The sequence below is a fragment of the Amborella trichopoda genome, chromosome 10 (assembly GCF_054954075.1).
Source record: "Amborella trichopoda isolate Santa Cruz 75 chromosome 10, AtrichopodaSantaCruz75HAP2 v2.0, whole genome shotgun sequence".
Taxonomy (NCBI): Eukaryota; Viridiplantae; Streptophyta; class Magnoliopsida; order Amborellales; family Amborellaceae; genus Amborella; species Amborella trichopoda.
The window spans coordinates 21,563,044-21,581,093 of NC_142345.1; the positions used below are offsets into that span (position 1 = coordinate 21,563,044).

The window sequence follows — 18,050 nt, forward strand, 5'->3', positions numbered from 1 at the left end:
TCGCCTATCGATAGATAGCAGGTTGCTTCCAAGCTCAAATTGAAACTGAATTGCTACTTGTTTTTCTTGTTATTGATAGAGTGGTATTCTCCACCCCTGTAAAAAACGTAGAGGGGGAAGAGAGAAGGAAAGAAAAGAATTGACAAGTCTAATGGGAAAAGAATTGTTGACACATTGACTGCCTTCAAGACTAGAAAAGATAACCCAAGTAGCCTAACCCCCGGGGCAGACCCCAACCGAAAGACGCTAAACGAACTAACGATAAGCGAGAGAAAGAAAGTAGTAGGACTGCCTTGCCGTGGGAGATCTCGAATAAATACTCTTTTTGGGCAAGACAAGAAAGGAACTCGTCCTTTGACACCACGGGATAAGAGCAGATTGCTGGCGATTACTTGGTGAAGGGAATCTATGAGAGAGGGTTCTCGAACCAGGGTTCCGATCGAATAGACCGCGGAGTTGTGAAGGCAGTGTAGGCAACAAGCAACCTCTGCCATAGTCGCGAGTGCTTTGATGGCAACACATCTTCTCGCATGGCAGAGGTTACTCGTTGCTAGAGTGCTCCCTTGGATTCGCATCGCACTGCCGCAGAAACAACCGCGCTGGACTGGATGAGCAACCATCTCTGGAAAGGAAGAGTTCAAAACCATGTAAATTGGAACTGAACTGTAAGCTTACTAGCAAGACCAACCTTGGCTTTGGTAAGCTTTCTTATTATTATATAGGCATGGTTGCTTACAAGACAAGAGCTAGCCTCGAGATGTTCTTCGCCTGAACATATAAAAGAAGCATTCTTCTATCTGGCCTCTGTACTAGTAGTGGAGTGGCTTGCTACTTTCAATCTTCCTTTGAAGATTGAGCAAGGCAAGGGATAAAGAAGTTGATAGGTAACTCGCAGCCAGTCATATAGAGCGCTCCGCTCGCCACCACATATGTAGAAAAAGAGGGAGTGGGGAAGGAAGAACAACCATTTGACTTTGGCAGCTAGGTGACATAATGGAAATGTATCCGACTTCAAATCCTGGAATGACGATTCGACCCTGTCCTTGGCCTCGGGGAGTGGCGAGCAGCACGAAACTTTAATCAATCAAATGGCATAGTATAGGGGCCTTTCCTTTGTTAGAGAACCAAAGAACAAATTATGTCACTTTCAAAGAAATGCAACATGAGTTGCAAGGAAGGTTTTACGCTTCAATAGAAAAAAACGATTCGAGGGTAGAATATGCCCCATGGTCGATCGAAGGTCCTGTGCCACTAGAATGAAAATATTACCGTACCAATTCAGTCTAGCAGTGGTAGCAAAGTCAAATGGCTGGGCTTTTTGCTCTTGCTTTGCTAGTGATAGCCAGGTCTTGTCAAAGTCCAAAAGAGGGCTTTTTGCAACTTACAATTGTTTAGGGTGCTTTATTTGCAACAAAACACATAAAAGCACAAGTTTGAGAAGCGTGCGATGCGATGCGAGAACCAAGCAACCAAGCAACAGGAGAGCGCGCTAGCACGAAAGCCGTGGTAGCGCATCCGTTTTCTTGTTGTGCGCTAACGCGAAAGCCGTTACGCATACGTTTTCTTGCTAGGTAAAAAACCAAACCAACGAATGCAAGCAAGAAAATGGATGCGCAGCGCTAGCAGTGCATTAGCGCCCTTGCTTCTTGCAAGAAAACAGTTGCGCTAACGCTAGCGCTAGGCTAGCCCTTGCTTCTTGCAAGAAAACAGATGCGCTAGTGGTAATGCGCATTAGCGCCCTTACTTCTTACTTTCGAGCCAACGAAGAAAACGACTTTTGAGCCTACGCTTCCTAGCTTTTTTTTTGCTGTTGTGAAGCACTCGTTTGAGAATGCTTTGACGTTGCTACCACTGGCTTTGCTCGTTGCTTGCCTTGCCGCTGTGAGGGAGGCAAAGTCATCCCCACTACTGTACTAGTGGCCTTTGTCAACATGTTACGAGGCTCCAGTCTTCGATGGGTCACCATTACTTTACTTAGAAAAAGATCTAGGCAAGGGAAAGCACAATGCGCCTGGTGCAAATTGGTTTAGTTATTCATGATCTACCAATAATAAAGGAGGGCCCTACCTACGTACATGATTTATCGAAGAACTACATAAGGGGGGGTGGGTGGCTGTCAACTTGATGCAAGAGAGGCATGAGTGTAGTTCGATCTTGTGGTGTATTTGTTTGTAGTGAGTAGGGCGCTTTCTCGTTGATCCGTTATCCTCCGCTCCATTGAAAGGTCTCCATTCCTACGACGGTTTTGTCAATGAACACGTCTCGGGCTGACTAACCTAACCATTAAGGAGGCCTTGCCATAGTTGGGTGCTCTGCTTGCGTGTGATTGATGAAGGCTAGGCTAGGTCCATGACAAATGAAAATTTTCGTTAAAACATAGCAGTTGCGGTCGATCCAGGGAATGGAGGGGCCCTTTTACCAAGTCTATCAGATAGAAGATGATAGAGGGAAAACTCTCGTTGCGTTGCGCAAGACCATCTCACTTCGAGTTCCTTCTTAGTAAAATCTGATGATACGCCTTGACTTTAGCTGCCTGCTAGGTGATTGAAATAACTCAGGTCAGTGAGGACTCACCCACCTAGTCCTTATCTATATAATAGTCAAATTTTCTTCTATTGAATGAAAAAGGCGAATGGGGCGGCTATCTATCTTCAAAGACCCGCCACGCCGGGCTATAAGATACAGCTGTTGTACTATTTTATTGGTAAGAAAGAGTTGCTGTAAGAACTGGATGTTGTATGTACTGGTACTAATCTTCTCTTCCGCTACTGGTGGACTATTGCATAGAAAGGCTGACAGAAGCAACGATTCTTAGCGCACCGCCACTTTTCAAGTGCTTAGCTTCTGTTAGCGGCGGGCGGCGAGGCCATATAAGCAAGCCAAGTAAGTTGCTAACCTAAGCCAAGTACGAACGAAGTGACGGGCCCACGAAGCAGCTTTCTTGTGGTAGTAAAGGTGAACATCTCTCCTCTTCTCTTAGCGTGCACAGTTTGCTTGGCTTGCATGCCGCCTTAGGCACATCTCTCTTTCTTAGTTCTTCCCTCTAGTAGGTTAGTCTTTTTGTAAGCGCATATAATTTAGTTTAGTGTATAAGCTAAACTATTCTTTAGTGGCCACACTGAAAGGTATGTACAGTGGAGGTTATTTATTAATATGTTACGGCATTCAGAACCAGCCTTGAAGTGAATTAATTAGAAAGAGCGAAGAAGTAAGGAAATGAGACGACTCTTTCTTGAACTATTTCATAAACGTTTCTTACCCTCCACACCAATCACGAGTTTTTGTCCATTCCTCTTGTATATCGTCGTAACTCCCTTAATGATAGGTTTTGAAAAAGACTTTTCATGTTATTCCCATTTAGGTCCTATTCGGATCCCTTCGTTATTTCCTTTTCCTTCGGATCCTTTTCCTCGAAATGAGAAAGAAGATGGTACACTCGAATCGTATTATTTAAGTGCTTCTTGCTTGCCAAAAATCCTACTTCTACATTTGGTAGGTCACCGGGTTATTCAAATAAGTCGTGTTTTTTGGGGTTTTCCCATGTTACAACTTCCGTACGAATTCGATCAATCAGGAATGGATCAGTTAAACATTCCATTAGGGAGCCCGGTCTTGACTATTATGTTGGGTATTCATTCTCGTTTGGCTCTTGGAATCACATCCAGCAATGGTTGGAACACAAAATCTGACCACTTCACCGACTTCATTGCCCCCAACCCTTTCCCGTACCTCTATTGAAAAATAATGGTTTCATGTTCGTTCATCGATTGGTTATTCCTCTCTGTTCATATCTCCTTCTCCTATTTTTGTCTCGATTAGTTCACAAGATTGAATTCGAAGATGGAAAAAGTTATTCCGTGCTTTTGCTTTTCACCGATTAAGAGAACTATTTGTTACTACTAACCGCTTCTGGTCCCAAAGATGAGGGCGTGCAATTTCCATTGGTTAGGTTACATACATCTCTCTATGTTATTTGTGCCAGTGACCGGTTTATGGATGATTGCTCTTGGAGTAGTCGGTCTAGCTCTGAACCTACGTCTTTCTTCGAAAATCATAAAAAGAAGAAGGGTCCTTCCCTTTTCATGGCCTTCGGCCGCCTCTCTTTCTGATGCCGGGGTGGTGCCTTCGCGTAGCTCGGGGGCCCATAGAAGATAATATCGTACAGTGAAATAGCCGCTAGAGCCATTTATAGGACTTATATTCTATAGATAGATTGGGCCCCTTGAAGAAATAGAGGATAGGGCGGGCGAAGATAAGAAGGAGAGGACCTACTGCTCTACCCGTTTTGGGATCGGTAGTTCCGTGGCGGGTTAAGAGATTGAGTGGACGAGAAAGAGTAAAAGAATCCTCCCGGTTTGAGTCAGGTCAGATCAAAGGATGCCTTCCCATGTCAGTCAAATCCTAAGAGCGGATTTACCTGTGTCTAGTAAGGGGGATCTTGGTTGATCCTCCAGTTGGGAGGGAGGCAGCTACCAACTTCCAGCTAATCACCAACCTTTATTGATCGAAAGAGATAGAGGGCATGGAGCGAAGAGTCAAAAGAAGTGCCTCCGAGAGGAGAGCTGAGATCTTCAGTAAAGGGTCGGTCCCTTCATAGCCGCAGGGCTAGGCTGCTAGGTCAGTCCTAGTGTTGGGCCTTTTTTCATTATCTCTAGGTTGTGGGAGTTGGGGCAAATCCCCATGAGAAGTTCAATCTCATTCTAGAATAGCCCAACAAGCGTAGGTTCGAAAGCCGTTTTCTTCGCTGGCTTGAAAGCAAGAAGCAAGGGCGCTAACGCGCCATGCCACTAGTGCATCCGTTTTCTTTCAAGAAGCAAGGACCTAACGTGCCACTAGCACATCTGTTTTCTTGCTCAAATTCGTTGGTTTGCTTTTTTACCCAGCAAGAAAACGTATGTGCTACCGCGCAACGGCTTTCGTGCAGCAAGAAAACGGATGCGCTACCGTGCAATGGCTTTTGCATTAACACGCTCTCCCGTTGCTTGGTTCTTGCACTCGCATCGTCCCTTTTTCTTCACTTGCCTTGCGACGAGTCTTAGCATTAATATGAGTTCGTTGACAGAAAAGTCGTTCAAAAGAGAAAGTCTTTGCCTTGTGCTTAGCTTTGCTTTCGAGTGCTTTGCTTCAGTCTTTGCCCTAGGGTCAGCAAATCTTATCCCACGATATCCAAGGAAAATTACGAACAAAAACTCATTGGCGCCAAGCGTGAGGGAATGGTAGACGTTGATTCACGTGGAGATAAATAAAGGCGATTGAACGTGTGTTTTTCAAAAGAAAAGGAAAAACTCTTAGATCTATTTGCTTTGTTGGAGGGCTGAACCTGAGATATTCATCATGTGTTTCGGGAAAAAAATATAGTGGCTGACTCATTAGTTAATTTGGGAGCAGAAGGTTTAGAATTCGGTTTTTGATGCTCGAACGTAACCGAGCTACGCGGCGTAGGAGGACTAAGGGCTTCCCTTTAGCTCGTTTAACAGGTCTATCCTTTCCTTCCCTTTGGTCAGTCAATCCTTTCCTTCTCTTCAGTCGGTCAGTTCGTCTAGCCCTTCGGTCAGTCTTTTTTTGTTTGTTTTTTTGCATATAATATAGTAAAGCAGCACCCCTCTACCGATAGTTTGATGGGCGACAGACTTCCACTGCTGACTTGAGCGCTCAGGTACAATGAATAGCAACTTGGCTAGATCTGCAATATAAACAATTTATTAAGTAATAAACGTTAACTTTTGTCAAAAAGGAGAAAAAACTAAAAAAGGAAAAAAAACAAGGGACGGAAACAGAAAAATTCCAAAAAAAAATGTAAGCCGCGTACATGGTCAAAGGGGCCATGACACATCTTACCCACAAATATTTCCTTGAAAAAATACAACTGCATTTATATACAAGATAATAACAACATACTCCCTTCCCATTTAAACCAGTCCCCCTTCTCTCTTAACGAAACGACACTCCCTTGAACTCAACGCCCATAATACAAACATCTCCTCCTCTCTCTCTCTCTCTATCGGCGTGTTTCTTCTTGGTGTGGATCTTGACAATGGTACTACCATGATTTAAGAAACTTTTCATCTTGGTTTCAGGTAATCAGACGGAAGCGCGTTTAATGGTTTTTTTTCTCTGTTTGATTTGGGCGCAGGGTTATATTGGAGGAGGATATGGTGACGAACCGGATGAGGCGATAGACCACAAAGGAGATCCGGCCGACAAGTCCAGAACAGGAGGATGGTTGGCCGCCGGCCTAATATTAGGTGATACCCACGCTCCCTATCCGTGTGTGAGAGAGATAGAGAGAGGGGGTCTGTTCAAACTCGTGCAATTGTACAAGAGCGTGTGAGATCTCACTAGGGGAGAGAGTACAAGAAAGCGTGAATAAGAGGGTGTTTAATTGTGAAAATATGAATTTATTTGATGATTGTGGTAATGTAGGGACGGAACTGTCGTAGAGAATATGCGTCATGGGAATATCGATGAATTTGGTGACATATTTGGTGGGGGATTTGCATATCTCCACTTCCAAGTCTGCAACCACTGTCACCAACTTTATGGGAACTCTCAATCTCCTCGCGCTCTTCAAAGGCTTCTTGGCCGATGCAAAACTCGGACGTTATCTGACGGTTGCCCTCTCCGCATCTATTGTCGCTCTGGTAACAATAAAATATTCATCATCATTATTATCATTTCAGCTTAATCTCAACAAATAAAAAAAGTGCGATTTTTACGGTGCCTAGGCTCTAAACAATCAAACTAAAGTCTATTTTTAAATATTGTTGACAAATATGGCTTCAATATTAAAAATCTTTGTGATAGCTTTAAAATATATTTTTATCTTTATTTATAAAGTTTAAAGCTACAAAAAAAGAGTAGATCGACAGATCTATAAAAAAATGAAAATCTTGAAAATTGACGGCCGAAAAATGTGTTACAAAATACACTATTTTCAAAACTTGAAATCCATGCATCTTAATCTTGAGACGATTAATTTGTAAATATTTAGGTATCAAAACAACCTCTTATCTCTAAATTGATTGTTTAGAGCCTCGGCTCTATATAAATTTTTCCCAATAAAAAATGGTGAGAGAAAACGAGAGCGCTATAGTTGGAGAGAGAAGGTACGGCGATAATTGAAAAGAGAAATACCTTAGGAAGGACTGACTCTTACTCGATTGTCTCATTATATGAGAATGTGTGAACGTGCTTGAGACTAGCACTTGGTTTGGAGTGGGCAACAGTAAACTATCGTTCCCTTGTTTTTATGTTTATTGGAGAGTGGGGCATTTGTCATCAAAATTTAGATTTTATGCTCCTAAACTTAATACTTTCACTCCCTCCTGGGTAAAACTCAAGTCATGGGTACTTTTTAGGCTCCTAAATTGGGGTTGTGCTCTTTAACCTTTTAAAAGGGAAAGTATGCTTTAAACTCGGATGTATGCACATGCCTTATAATTTTAAATTATATGATCTAAGCATTAAGGAAATCAATTGTTTTTCTAAAATAATTATATAATGGATTTTTAGGTGAATCCCCAAGATTTTAGGTTGTAAAATTCAGGTAGTTATTTACCCCAAGGGAATAAGTGAACAATATGCCCTTTCCCTATTTTTTTTTACAAATAGGCTTTATATTTATCCATGTGGATTTTCCTTTAAAAATAGTGGATCTCTCTCTTCTGTGTTATTCTTAGGAATTTGCCACATGACCGTGAGGCTTCTGCCTAAAAATTATATGAGAACTATCTTCTCCGCCATGCTTTTAGTAATCCACCCCTTTCAAATTTTTTTTTTTTTGTTTTTTTTGTGGTCGCACAAGTTATGATTATCAAAGGTAAATTTTGATTAGGTGATCTACTACGGATGGCTTGATTGACAACAATTTTTTTACGTTTTTATGCAAAGGAGTATTTATCAAAACGAACAATAAATTTAAAAATGGGTTTATATTAGGGTAGTCATACATATGAGTAATTACTTAATATACTCAATTTAGTTGGATATTTAATATTGATATCCTATAATGTAGTAAATTTTTATCTAGGGATATTTTAGGTAATTATTCAATAGCAAAGTAAAAATTAATGATAGAAAGAAGATCACTTATTAATTATAGTGAAAATTAACATCATCCACATAAAGTATGACATCATCCATGAACACTAATATCTTATAGAAGTATCTATTCTACATCTTATAATGATGAAATGAGTACATTTAATAAATACTTACATGTATGTGTAGCCTAACATAATTTTTTTAAAAAATAGAAAAAGTAAAAAGCAATTAATGCATTGAACACGTGTAAAACGTGATTTAGAAGAGGATATCTCCCACGTCACTTGCATTAAAAATTCTCCCCACATGCAAAAGTGAATGAAATCTATTCAATAGTGAAAAATCAGGTGGTGTGGAATGTGCAAAATAGATTAGTTGATAGGCTCTTATCTCAATATACTACTCTTTTGGGGGAGCTCGAGATGGTCTATCTTGCTAGGGAGATGGATGTTGAGATCATTTGGGATGTAGAAATGGATGGACTGTTTACAATGAAGTCTATTTATGCATTATTGTTCCATGATAGATGGAGATGATCCCGTTACCTTAGGTAGCACAAGTGTGAAAGATGCCTATACCTCACAAGGTGCAGGTTTTCATTTGGTTGGCTGCACAGGAGAAGGTTCTTACAGTCGACAATCTAATAAAGAGAGGTATGATCCTTCCAAACGTATGTCTCTTATATAAAATGGATGCGAAATCTTGTGCGCACCTTCTTGTCCATTGTTTTTTTACAACCAAAATTGGGAATGGTTTTATAAGCCTTTTTGGAGTTAGTACTGCCTTAGCCCAAGGTGCATTGGGCATCGTCTCTATTCTTAACTTTCCTTTCTTTTATAATATGGGTGATGTTATTTGGAAGGAGGTTAGAGGGGCTGTGTTATGGGAAGTATGGCTGGAAAGGAACAGGAGGATATTTAATAGTAATGTTGTGCCTTTTGAGAGGGTTCTTAATAAAGCATTTTATACCATTTGGAGTCGGCTTAGCATACAAAAGAGTATCATGAAGTTTCGCAGGTGGATGTACTTTTGAATCTTCCCAATCTTGCCTAGTTAGAATGAATATTAGTAGGTCGGTTGGTAGATGGGTGCCACCGTCAAAGGGTTCTTATAAGTTGAACTTCGATGGTAGCACTTATGAAAGCCCTAGAGATGCAGGTATTCGGGGGTAGTGTGAGATTTTATGGGGAGAGTCATTTTCGGTTTCTCAGATCCTGTGAGTAGAGCCACGGCTAATTATGTTGAGTTAGCAACTTTGCTTCAAGGTCTGAAACTCTTCAAAGCAAAAACCGCAGGCAGCTTGTGTGTGATTGAGGGGGATTCTATGAAGGGAAAAGTTTATATAGAGCCAAGGCTCTCAACAATCAAATTCGATACTACCTCAAAAATTTTATTAGAAGATATTATTTTGATGCCTAAATATCCTCAAATTCATCATCTCGATATCAAGATGCATGGACATGATAAAAAAATGGATTTCAAGTGAAAATAGTGTATTTTGTAATGCACTTTTGGAACGTCAAATTTCAAGATTTTCAAGTTTTCATAGATCTCTCGATCTACATTATTTTTAAAGCTTTAAACTTTATTTATAAATAAAAATATATTTTAAGGCTATCAAAAAGATTTTGAATATTGAAACTATATTTCTGGATACTATTTGAAGGTAGGCTCTAATTTGATTGTTTAGAGCCTAGGCTCTATATAAACTGCACCCTTCTATGAATGCCATTAAGTGGTGCTCAAAGCAGCAACGAATTCCATGGACACTTGACCAATGTGGTGTGAAATACTTGATTTGGTAGAGAAATTTACGGTGTGTCATATCAACATGTTTATAGGGAAGCCGACTCACGGTTTATAGGGATGCCAACTCACGGGCTGATGCCTTAGCCAAAAGGGGGGTGTCTTTATCTTCGCTTTTAATTACGGATGATGTAAATTTGTTGTAATATTTCCTTTTTAAGCAATAAATATTTGCGAAAATTTTTGGGGGTGTCTCTATATAAACAACGCTCTAACGCGGTTTGTATAGAGCCTGGGCTTTAAACAATCAAATTAGATCCTACCTTCAAATAGTATCAAGAAATGTGGTTTCAATACTGAAAATCTTTGTGATAGCCTTAAAACATATTTTCATATTTATTTATAAAGTTTAGAGCTTCAAAAATTGTGTGGATCGACAGATCTATGAAAACTTGAAAATTGATGGTCCAAAAATGCATTACAAAACATACTATCTCTAAAACTTAAAATCCATTTTTCTCTCATGTCCATGCATCTTGATGTCAAGATGACCAATTTGATGATATTTGGGTATCAAAATAACCTCTTCTAGTGAAAATTTTGAAGTAGGCTCTAATTTGATTGTTAAGAGCCTCGACTCTATGTAAACTTTTCCCAAAATTTTAACACTCAATCAAAAAAAAAAAAAAATCCTCACCACATAAAAAACAATCAAATAACCTGTTTTTTTCCTTGAAGATAAACCAAGCAAACAATTACTAGAGTATTATTTCATTTTAAAAATGCTAAAGTTCAGGCATTATAGTTGCATAAATGAAATTTATTTAAGAAAAATGGTTTGATAAGGCTGCATCCCTATCAAAATAAGTAAAGCCTCACCTCATAACTCATCAAAATTTTCAATTCAAGTGTTGAAAAACCTATAAATCAATCATATAAGCGTGAAAATTACGGTTGTACAAAAATAATTAGGATTTCAAATTCTAAAAATAATGCGACAAATCTTGTGGATCATTTATTTCGCCTTAAAAATAAATGTCCACATATCTGCAAGATCTGTTATATATTTTTAGTTTCAAAATTCTCAGTGTTGGAAATTAAGTTTAGAGCCATTACGAAGATTTCGGATGTCAAAAGTAATGTTCGGACGAGGATATGAGGTAAGGCTCGAGAAAAAAATGACTGATTACCGCACTTTGCTCTACAATTCTAAGTGTTGAATTCTTAATGGTACGCAATTGAAAATGAAAGAAGACATTTTTATTTTTAAATGCACTATACAAATTTATTTACTAATTTCATAAATTTTCATTTCATACTACTGTTAATAAATAACAATATCCTTCCCTTTTATTGAATAGGTGATGGTCACAGAAATGGTCTTAGGACATAGCATAAGAAAGATCAAAGTGTCATAAATTAAAAAGACATGAGAAACAACTTTTGAAACATATAAATAGTTAAATTTTCTATATAAAATACAATGCTAGTTTTCTAAATATTATATTTTAAATTTTAAATAAATGACAATCAAAAGAAATGAAATATATCATAGACATTTCTTTTTTAAAAGAGTAACAATTAAGAAGTTCAAAATTTTGCAAAGAATACTATAATAAGAAATAAGGTAAATATGCTATGTTCATAAAAATATTAAAAAAGTTGTACATTATAAGATATTAACAAAATTATTATTTCAAAACCAAGAGATAGGAGCGACACAATGCCAATGAAAAATAGAAGAGACAGGCTGAGGAGATAGGAACATAAAAAAAATTAAACAATTCTTTTTTAATTAGAAATTTTAAAAAATATCCCTCAAGAATATTGAAAAACTTAAGCAAGCATACTAATCACATCACATGTTTTTATAGAATTTACAACTTCATAATTACAAAATCTTAAAATATAGTCATAAAAAATATTAAAATATAAAATTAGCAAATATATCTATACTTTTCAAAAATTCAAAAAATAAAACCAATACGTTATTTAAATAAAAAATAAAGCAAGGGTCAATAAAACATGACAATTGTACTTGAAAACATAGAAATTATAAAAAATTACAAAATCCAATGTTTAGTACAATTCCTATACATAATATTGATAGAAATATTTTAAATAAGAAAATATGATAATATTTAAAACATAAAATCGTAACTAAAAGCATATGAAATTTTCAAACATTACAAAATAAAAAACAATTATAGTTTTATAAATAGTATATTTTGAATTTTAAAAATAACAATCAAAAGAAATGAAATATATCATAGATGATATTTAAAACTAAATATTAATAATGAAGAAATTAAAAATTTTGTATAGAATACTAAAAGAAAGAATAGCATAAATATACTATTTTTATAAAAAATATTAAAGAGGAACACCTGATAATATATAAACAAAAGTATTATCTCAAAACCAAGAGATTAGGAGCGACATAGATAGAAAACAGCAAGAGAAAGCAAGAGGAACATAGGAATATTAGAACATAAATAAATTTCAATAATTGAAATTTTAATATTTAAAAAATATTAGTTAAGAATATCAAAGAGCAAAGATACTAATCACATGGTTTTATAGAAATTATAAATTTATAATTACAAAACCTTAAAATGCAGTTTAGATTTTCTTATATTACCGTCAATTTTACTCAATCATATTTTCTAATTATACAAAACAATGTGATTATAATTGACGTATTACTCAATTAGGAAGAGATAGTATCAATGTGAAAATCTTATATTATTTTCAATTTTACAAAAAAAATTTATATTACTAAATCTTGATTTTATAAAGAGATAATATCTTATTTTTTATTTAGGGTCAATTTTCCAGATTTTCAAGTTTTAATAGATCTGTTGGATTTACACTATTTTTTAAGCTTTAAATTTTATAATTAAAAATACAAATATATTCTAAAGCTATCAAAAATATTTCGAACATTGAAGGTGCATTTTACTTTGAATGTTTAGAATCTCGACTCTATACAAACGGCATCCTAATATTTATGATCCATAAATATCTAAAATCTTCTAACAGCATGAGAGCATGGGAGAATATATCATAAAGAAAGACAGATGGAAAAGGGGGAGAGAGGAGGAAAAGCTGGAAACAATGATATGTTCAAGAGAGAGAAGAGAGGAGCCAGGAGAGAGAGCATGAAAAGATCTTAACTAGTCTCACTTTAAATACAATAGATAGATATTTTATGAAAAAAATATAAAAAGATTATTGACAAGGTCATAGTCATTTTGGTCGATCACATCTTAATCATTGAAAACATTTAAAATTTGAAAAAGGCTGGTGCGTCGCATCTTAAATCCTGTGGGTGTAAATGTATCATTGACAAGATTTAAAATTTGAAAAAGGAGAAAAGAAATTTTGAACTTCGTGACCCATTTAAGTCATTCGATTTGACATCTAATAGCATCCATATAAAAATGGAGCATGGTCTTGTGGTATACAATCCCATAGTTTGTTTTTGAATGGGATTTGTTTTCCTGGAAATTTGTAGGGGGTCACCGTCTTAACCGTGGCCACAACGCTGCGTGGCCTAAGACCACCACCATGCGATCACCGTGGTACTGGTCAGGGCTGCAACTCGGCTAGCGGCTCGCAGCTCATCCTGTTGTATCTTGCTCTCTACACCATTGCTATTGGAGGTGGAGGCATTAAATCGACGGTCTCCGGGTTCGGCTCGGACCAATTTGATGTTCGTGACTCGAAAGAAGAGAAAGCCATGATTTTCTTCTTCAATCGCTTCTAAGCCTTGGGTCTCTGTTTACTGTTACTGTGCTGGTGTATGTGCAAGACAATGTGGGCAGAGCATGGGGGTACGGAATCTCTGGAATGACAATGGTTCTTGCTGTGATCGTTTTCCTTGTCGGCTCGAGATGGTACCGCTTCAGGAGGCCGAGGGGTAGCCCCCTCACTGTTATAGCATCTGTTGTGGCCAAGGCGTGGAAAAACAGGAAAATGTTTCTTCCCCTCAATCCTGCCCTCTTGAATGGATTCCTTGATGCCAAGGTGCCCGCACAGATCGGTTCCGGTGAGATCTTGCACTTAATTATGCATTTCAGAATGTTGAGGTTCATTTTACTAATGGATCAATGTTGAACAGATGGCTCGACAAGGCTGCGATCGTTGCCTCGGAGAATGGCACAAAATCGATGGTGACGGTGACAGACGTGGAGAAGGTGAAGATGGTGGCGAAGCTAATCCCAATTTGGTCAACCTGCATCCTTTTCTGGACAGTGTACTCGCAGATGACCACCTTCTCAGTTGAACAGGCCACCAGGCTCAACCGCCACTTGGGTGGCCATGGCTTCGAGATCCCTGCAGGCTCACTCTCCGTTTTCCTCTTCCTCTCCATCCTCCTCTTCACTTCCCTAAACGAGCGAGTCTTTGTCCCCCTTGCTCGCCGCCTCACCAGGCGCACGCACGGCATCACTAGTCTGCAGCGAATCGGCACGGGGCTCACTCTCTCCATCGCTGCAATGGTCACCGCAAGCCTATTCGAGCACAGACGACGCCGGTCCATCACCAGTCCCCCTCTCAGAGTATTATGGCTTGTGCAGCAATACTTCTTGGTGGGCGCTGGCGAGGCGTTCGCATACGTGGGGCAACTGGAGTTCTTCATCAGGGAAGCGCCCGAGAGGATGAAATCTATGAGCACAGGATTGTTCCTGAGCAGCATCTCCATGGGTTTTTTTGTGAGCAGCTTGTTAGTGCACTTGGTCGACTGGGCCACTGGTGGTGCATGGATCAAGAACAACTTGGACAAAGGCAAGCTCGACTATTTTTACTGGATGCTTGCGGTGCTCAGTACCCTCAACTTGCTGGTTTTTATGACCTTTGCGAGGGGCCACGACTACAAGGAGCAACCTCGGTGGGTCGACTCACATACCAAGTGTATGATGAAAGGGGCGGAGGACGTCGGAGTCGGAGAGTTGGGGATGGGGGACCTCAATAACAACAACCATGTCTGCGTGAAGGTGTGACATGTGAGCGACACCATATCTCTCTTAATCTTTGGTTTGGGTAAGTGAGTGGAGAAGATAGGCCCTACCTGTTATCTCAGTGTCAGCGACATTTAAAAGCACAATAAAGGTGTTTAATGTCTAGGACTCCCATGTATCTATGTATTTATCAATGTTTAACATTGTATTTGTAAAACTTATCTATCAATAATAACGTTGCAAAGGTTCAATACAAATATTTTAGATGAAAATTGTTTCAAACGGGTGGACCGCATTTCTAAATATGCGGTCTAGAAAGTGCAAAGCACCCATCTTAAAACAATGGAAATTATTAAAATTATTATTTCCAATATTTAAAATTTATTTATTTTTTCGTATTCATGATCTCCATGCTGGAGATTATATGTTCTTAAAAATTTAAATCTTAAAATCCAACTAAAAAACAAAATTTAAGTCTTAAAATCCATCTAAAAAACATATTTATTAAGAGGCCCACATTTTTACATATGCAGGCTTGACCGCATAAAAACCAGGTACTATTTTAGATGCTTCTATTTTCGTACGTATTCTTGCTCGCATTTCTTCAATAAGTTCTACCCACATTTACTTCTGAATGCTACGGAAGAAAGGTAACTATACCCTAAGCGCTGAAATTGAAATTAATACATGGAAATGCGTTTGGTAAGTTGACCGACTCACTTGTTGAAGTGCGGCCTCCTTTCAAATATCATCTTAAAGATGGACTTCCAATCTAAAGTTTTTGGAGTTTTGTTAATCTCAACTATGATGATGATAATCAATCTGACTTTTTTTTTTTTTTTGTGAAAATAAAGAGATTTTTTGGATTTAGCTTTTCCCACCATCTATTTTAACCTTGGAAAATGGTTTGATGGGCCCTAACAAACTAAGTAAAGTCTCATCTAATAACTCATCGAAAATTGTAATTCAAGTGTTGAAAATCTTTTAAATCGATCATCTCAACTAGAACATTATGGTGGTAAAAAAATATTAGGGTTTCAAATTCTAAAAATAGCGTATATTGCAACAAACCATCTATTTCACTTTAAATATAAGTATTCACATATCCACAAGAACCATACCATTTTTCTAGCTTCAAAATTTATTGTAATGTTGAAAATTAATTTTAGAGGATCATACAAATTTTTTATAAGGAAGCTTTTCAAATGGGGCCATGAGATGAGCCTTTATTTTGTTTTCATAAGACGTGGTTTGTTTTAATAAGACGTGGGCCTTATAAAAACGTCATCCTAGTAGAAATACCTTTTTCTTTTTTGACTCACCAAAACTAAGTTAACAACTCCTTTTGAGATTTTATAGTAGATTCTATATAGCTATGCTTAAAGTAGCCTTTCGTACAAAAAAAACGCCAGGGACGGAGGAATCGTAATGCCACGGAGTGGACGAGAGAAAGAGTGGTTGACAACACCTATGAAGGCAAAAAGTAGCCACCAAGAAAGACAGTATTCACTTTGGTTTTTATATAAATTTCTTTTCTCTTTTAATATTAAAAGGATGTGACAGAAGGACATCCCAAATGTCATCCATTCTAATACTACTCTTATCTAAGCATGCTCAACTTTAAAGTTAAGGTGGAATACCGTTTATTATATGACCGCACCCTTAAATCCAAATATCTTAGTTAAAAATATGGGTCAAAATATGTAATTGTGGCAAAAATGTCAAGGAAAACAATGTATTATTCAAATTTTGCATAAGGATTAGAGTTAAAAAGTAGGGGCATGCATGTGTTGATATTTAATTTGAATTCTTGAATCCCTAATGGTAAGAGAATGTTTTCCTTTATTTAGGTTTCCTATTTATTTGGGTAGAGCCTATTATTTAGGATCTAAGTTTATAGGAAAGTATTGTTTAGATTTGGATGGGCCTTGGGTCTACAAATAGATAGAGATAAAGTTAAGTTTCTTAACTTTATGGGAAAAGAAGTGGCCATTACGTACCACCTCTTTGGGGTTTCCTTTATCTATATTTATTAGGTTATTTGTAAAGAGAAAATATTCAGAAAAATAGAGAGAAACTTTTGGGGGTTTTTCAGAAAGAGAGAAAATTATAGAGAAGAAGGTTTGGTGAGAAATTGAGTCTCTGGTTCTCTCAAGTAAGTTGTCTTTTAATTTTCTTTATTTGATTTAGTGAAAAACATCGATCGTCTTCGCTCGTGGATGTGTAGTCACAATTGTGACGAACCACGTAAATCCTGATGTTATTTTTATGTTATTTCTTTCTTGCTTTATTTTTTTTGTTTATTGCTTGTTTTTATCGATTCTTTTTTCTCGTACTTTATTTGCCAAAAATCAACTTGTCAGATTTAGAGCTTCCGCACACAACTGTTTGAAGACATTTTTTAGCACTTTGGGTCCCCGATACGGAATACAAGAGAAGTCAGTCAATAAAACCCTGACATATAATGGAATTCCTACAAACTCAAAATTGCCCTAAAACGGGTTAAAATCTTCCTAAGCATTGGAAAAGGCCACCTGCCAAGTTTTGTTGCAATCCGACATGTCTAAGGCAGTGCAGCCAAAGAAACAATTTCGAAAAAATCAGCCTCTAGCATTCTGAAACAGACCCCGTAACTAGAACTCTATTTTTGGTGTGTCAAACAGCTGTGGGACCACCACCATTGAATTCGGCACGATAAAAAACCCCTACTGGTAAAGTTTCAATTTAGACAGATATTTCAAGATAAAGTTATGGGTGAAATATTAAATAGGGGTAAGCCACACGCTATTCCCGTGCGGCCTCCCTGCACCAATTTCCATTAAAGGAAGCTGGTTTGCACAGTCATGAGAAGCAACTTTGAAGGCTCATATTTCACTCATTACGATTCAGGTCGTGCTCAAATTTTGTGAGCATGTTCGTCTCGTCAAGACGAGCATTTAGATATGTGGCACGCCTCGTGACGATGCCTGAGTAGGGAGAAATACTAGAGAAAATTTGGCGATTCGTGAAGACAGTTGAAGGAAAATCAGCAGTAGCACGACCCACTCGAGCGGCCATATCACGGTGCTCGGTACCCGATCGATGCGAAACTAATTGCATAATGTACGTAAGGTCTGAGGCTATGTCTGGTTTGAACTCCGCATACGATGAACGGTTGGATTTGGCACATGAAGGCATCAAAGTCGCTGTAGATTCTGGCCCCCAGATTTCAAGATCCGGCCACAAAATCGGACTGCGTTTGTCGCATCGCGATTGTGATAGCATGTTCAATGCAGTTCAGTGATGAAACCAAAGAAAAAC

General features: G+C 37.9%; 1 protein-coding gene across 1 annotated transcript; it reads left to right on the forward strand.

The window, feature by feature from the left end:
- Nucleotides 1-6,423: 6,423 nt before the first annotated feature.
- Nucleotides 6,424-15,007, forward strand: LOC18428174 (protein NRT1/ PTR FAMILY 6.4). The gene is given in 4 exon segments (XM_020663554.2): nucleotides 6,424-6,641; nucleotides 13,307-13,553; nucleotides 13,556-13,840; nucleotides 13,913-15,007. Coding segments are annotated over 4 exon segments (777 nt in total). The 5' UTR covers nucleotides 6,424-6,452; the 3' UTR covers nucleotides 13,969-15,007.
- The last annotated feature ends 3,043 nt before the right edge of the window (nucleotides 15,008-18,050 follow it).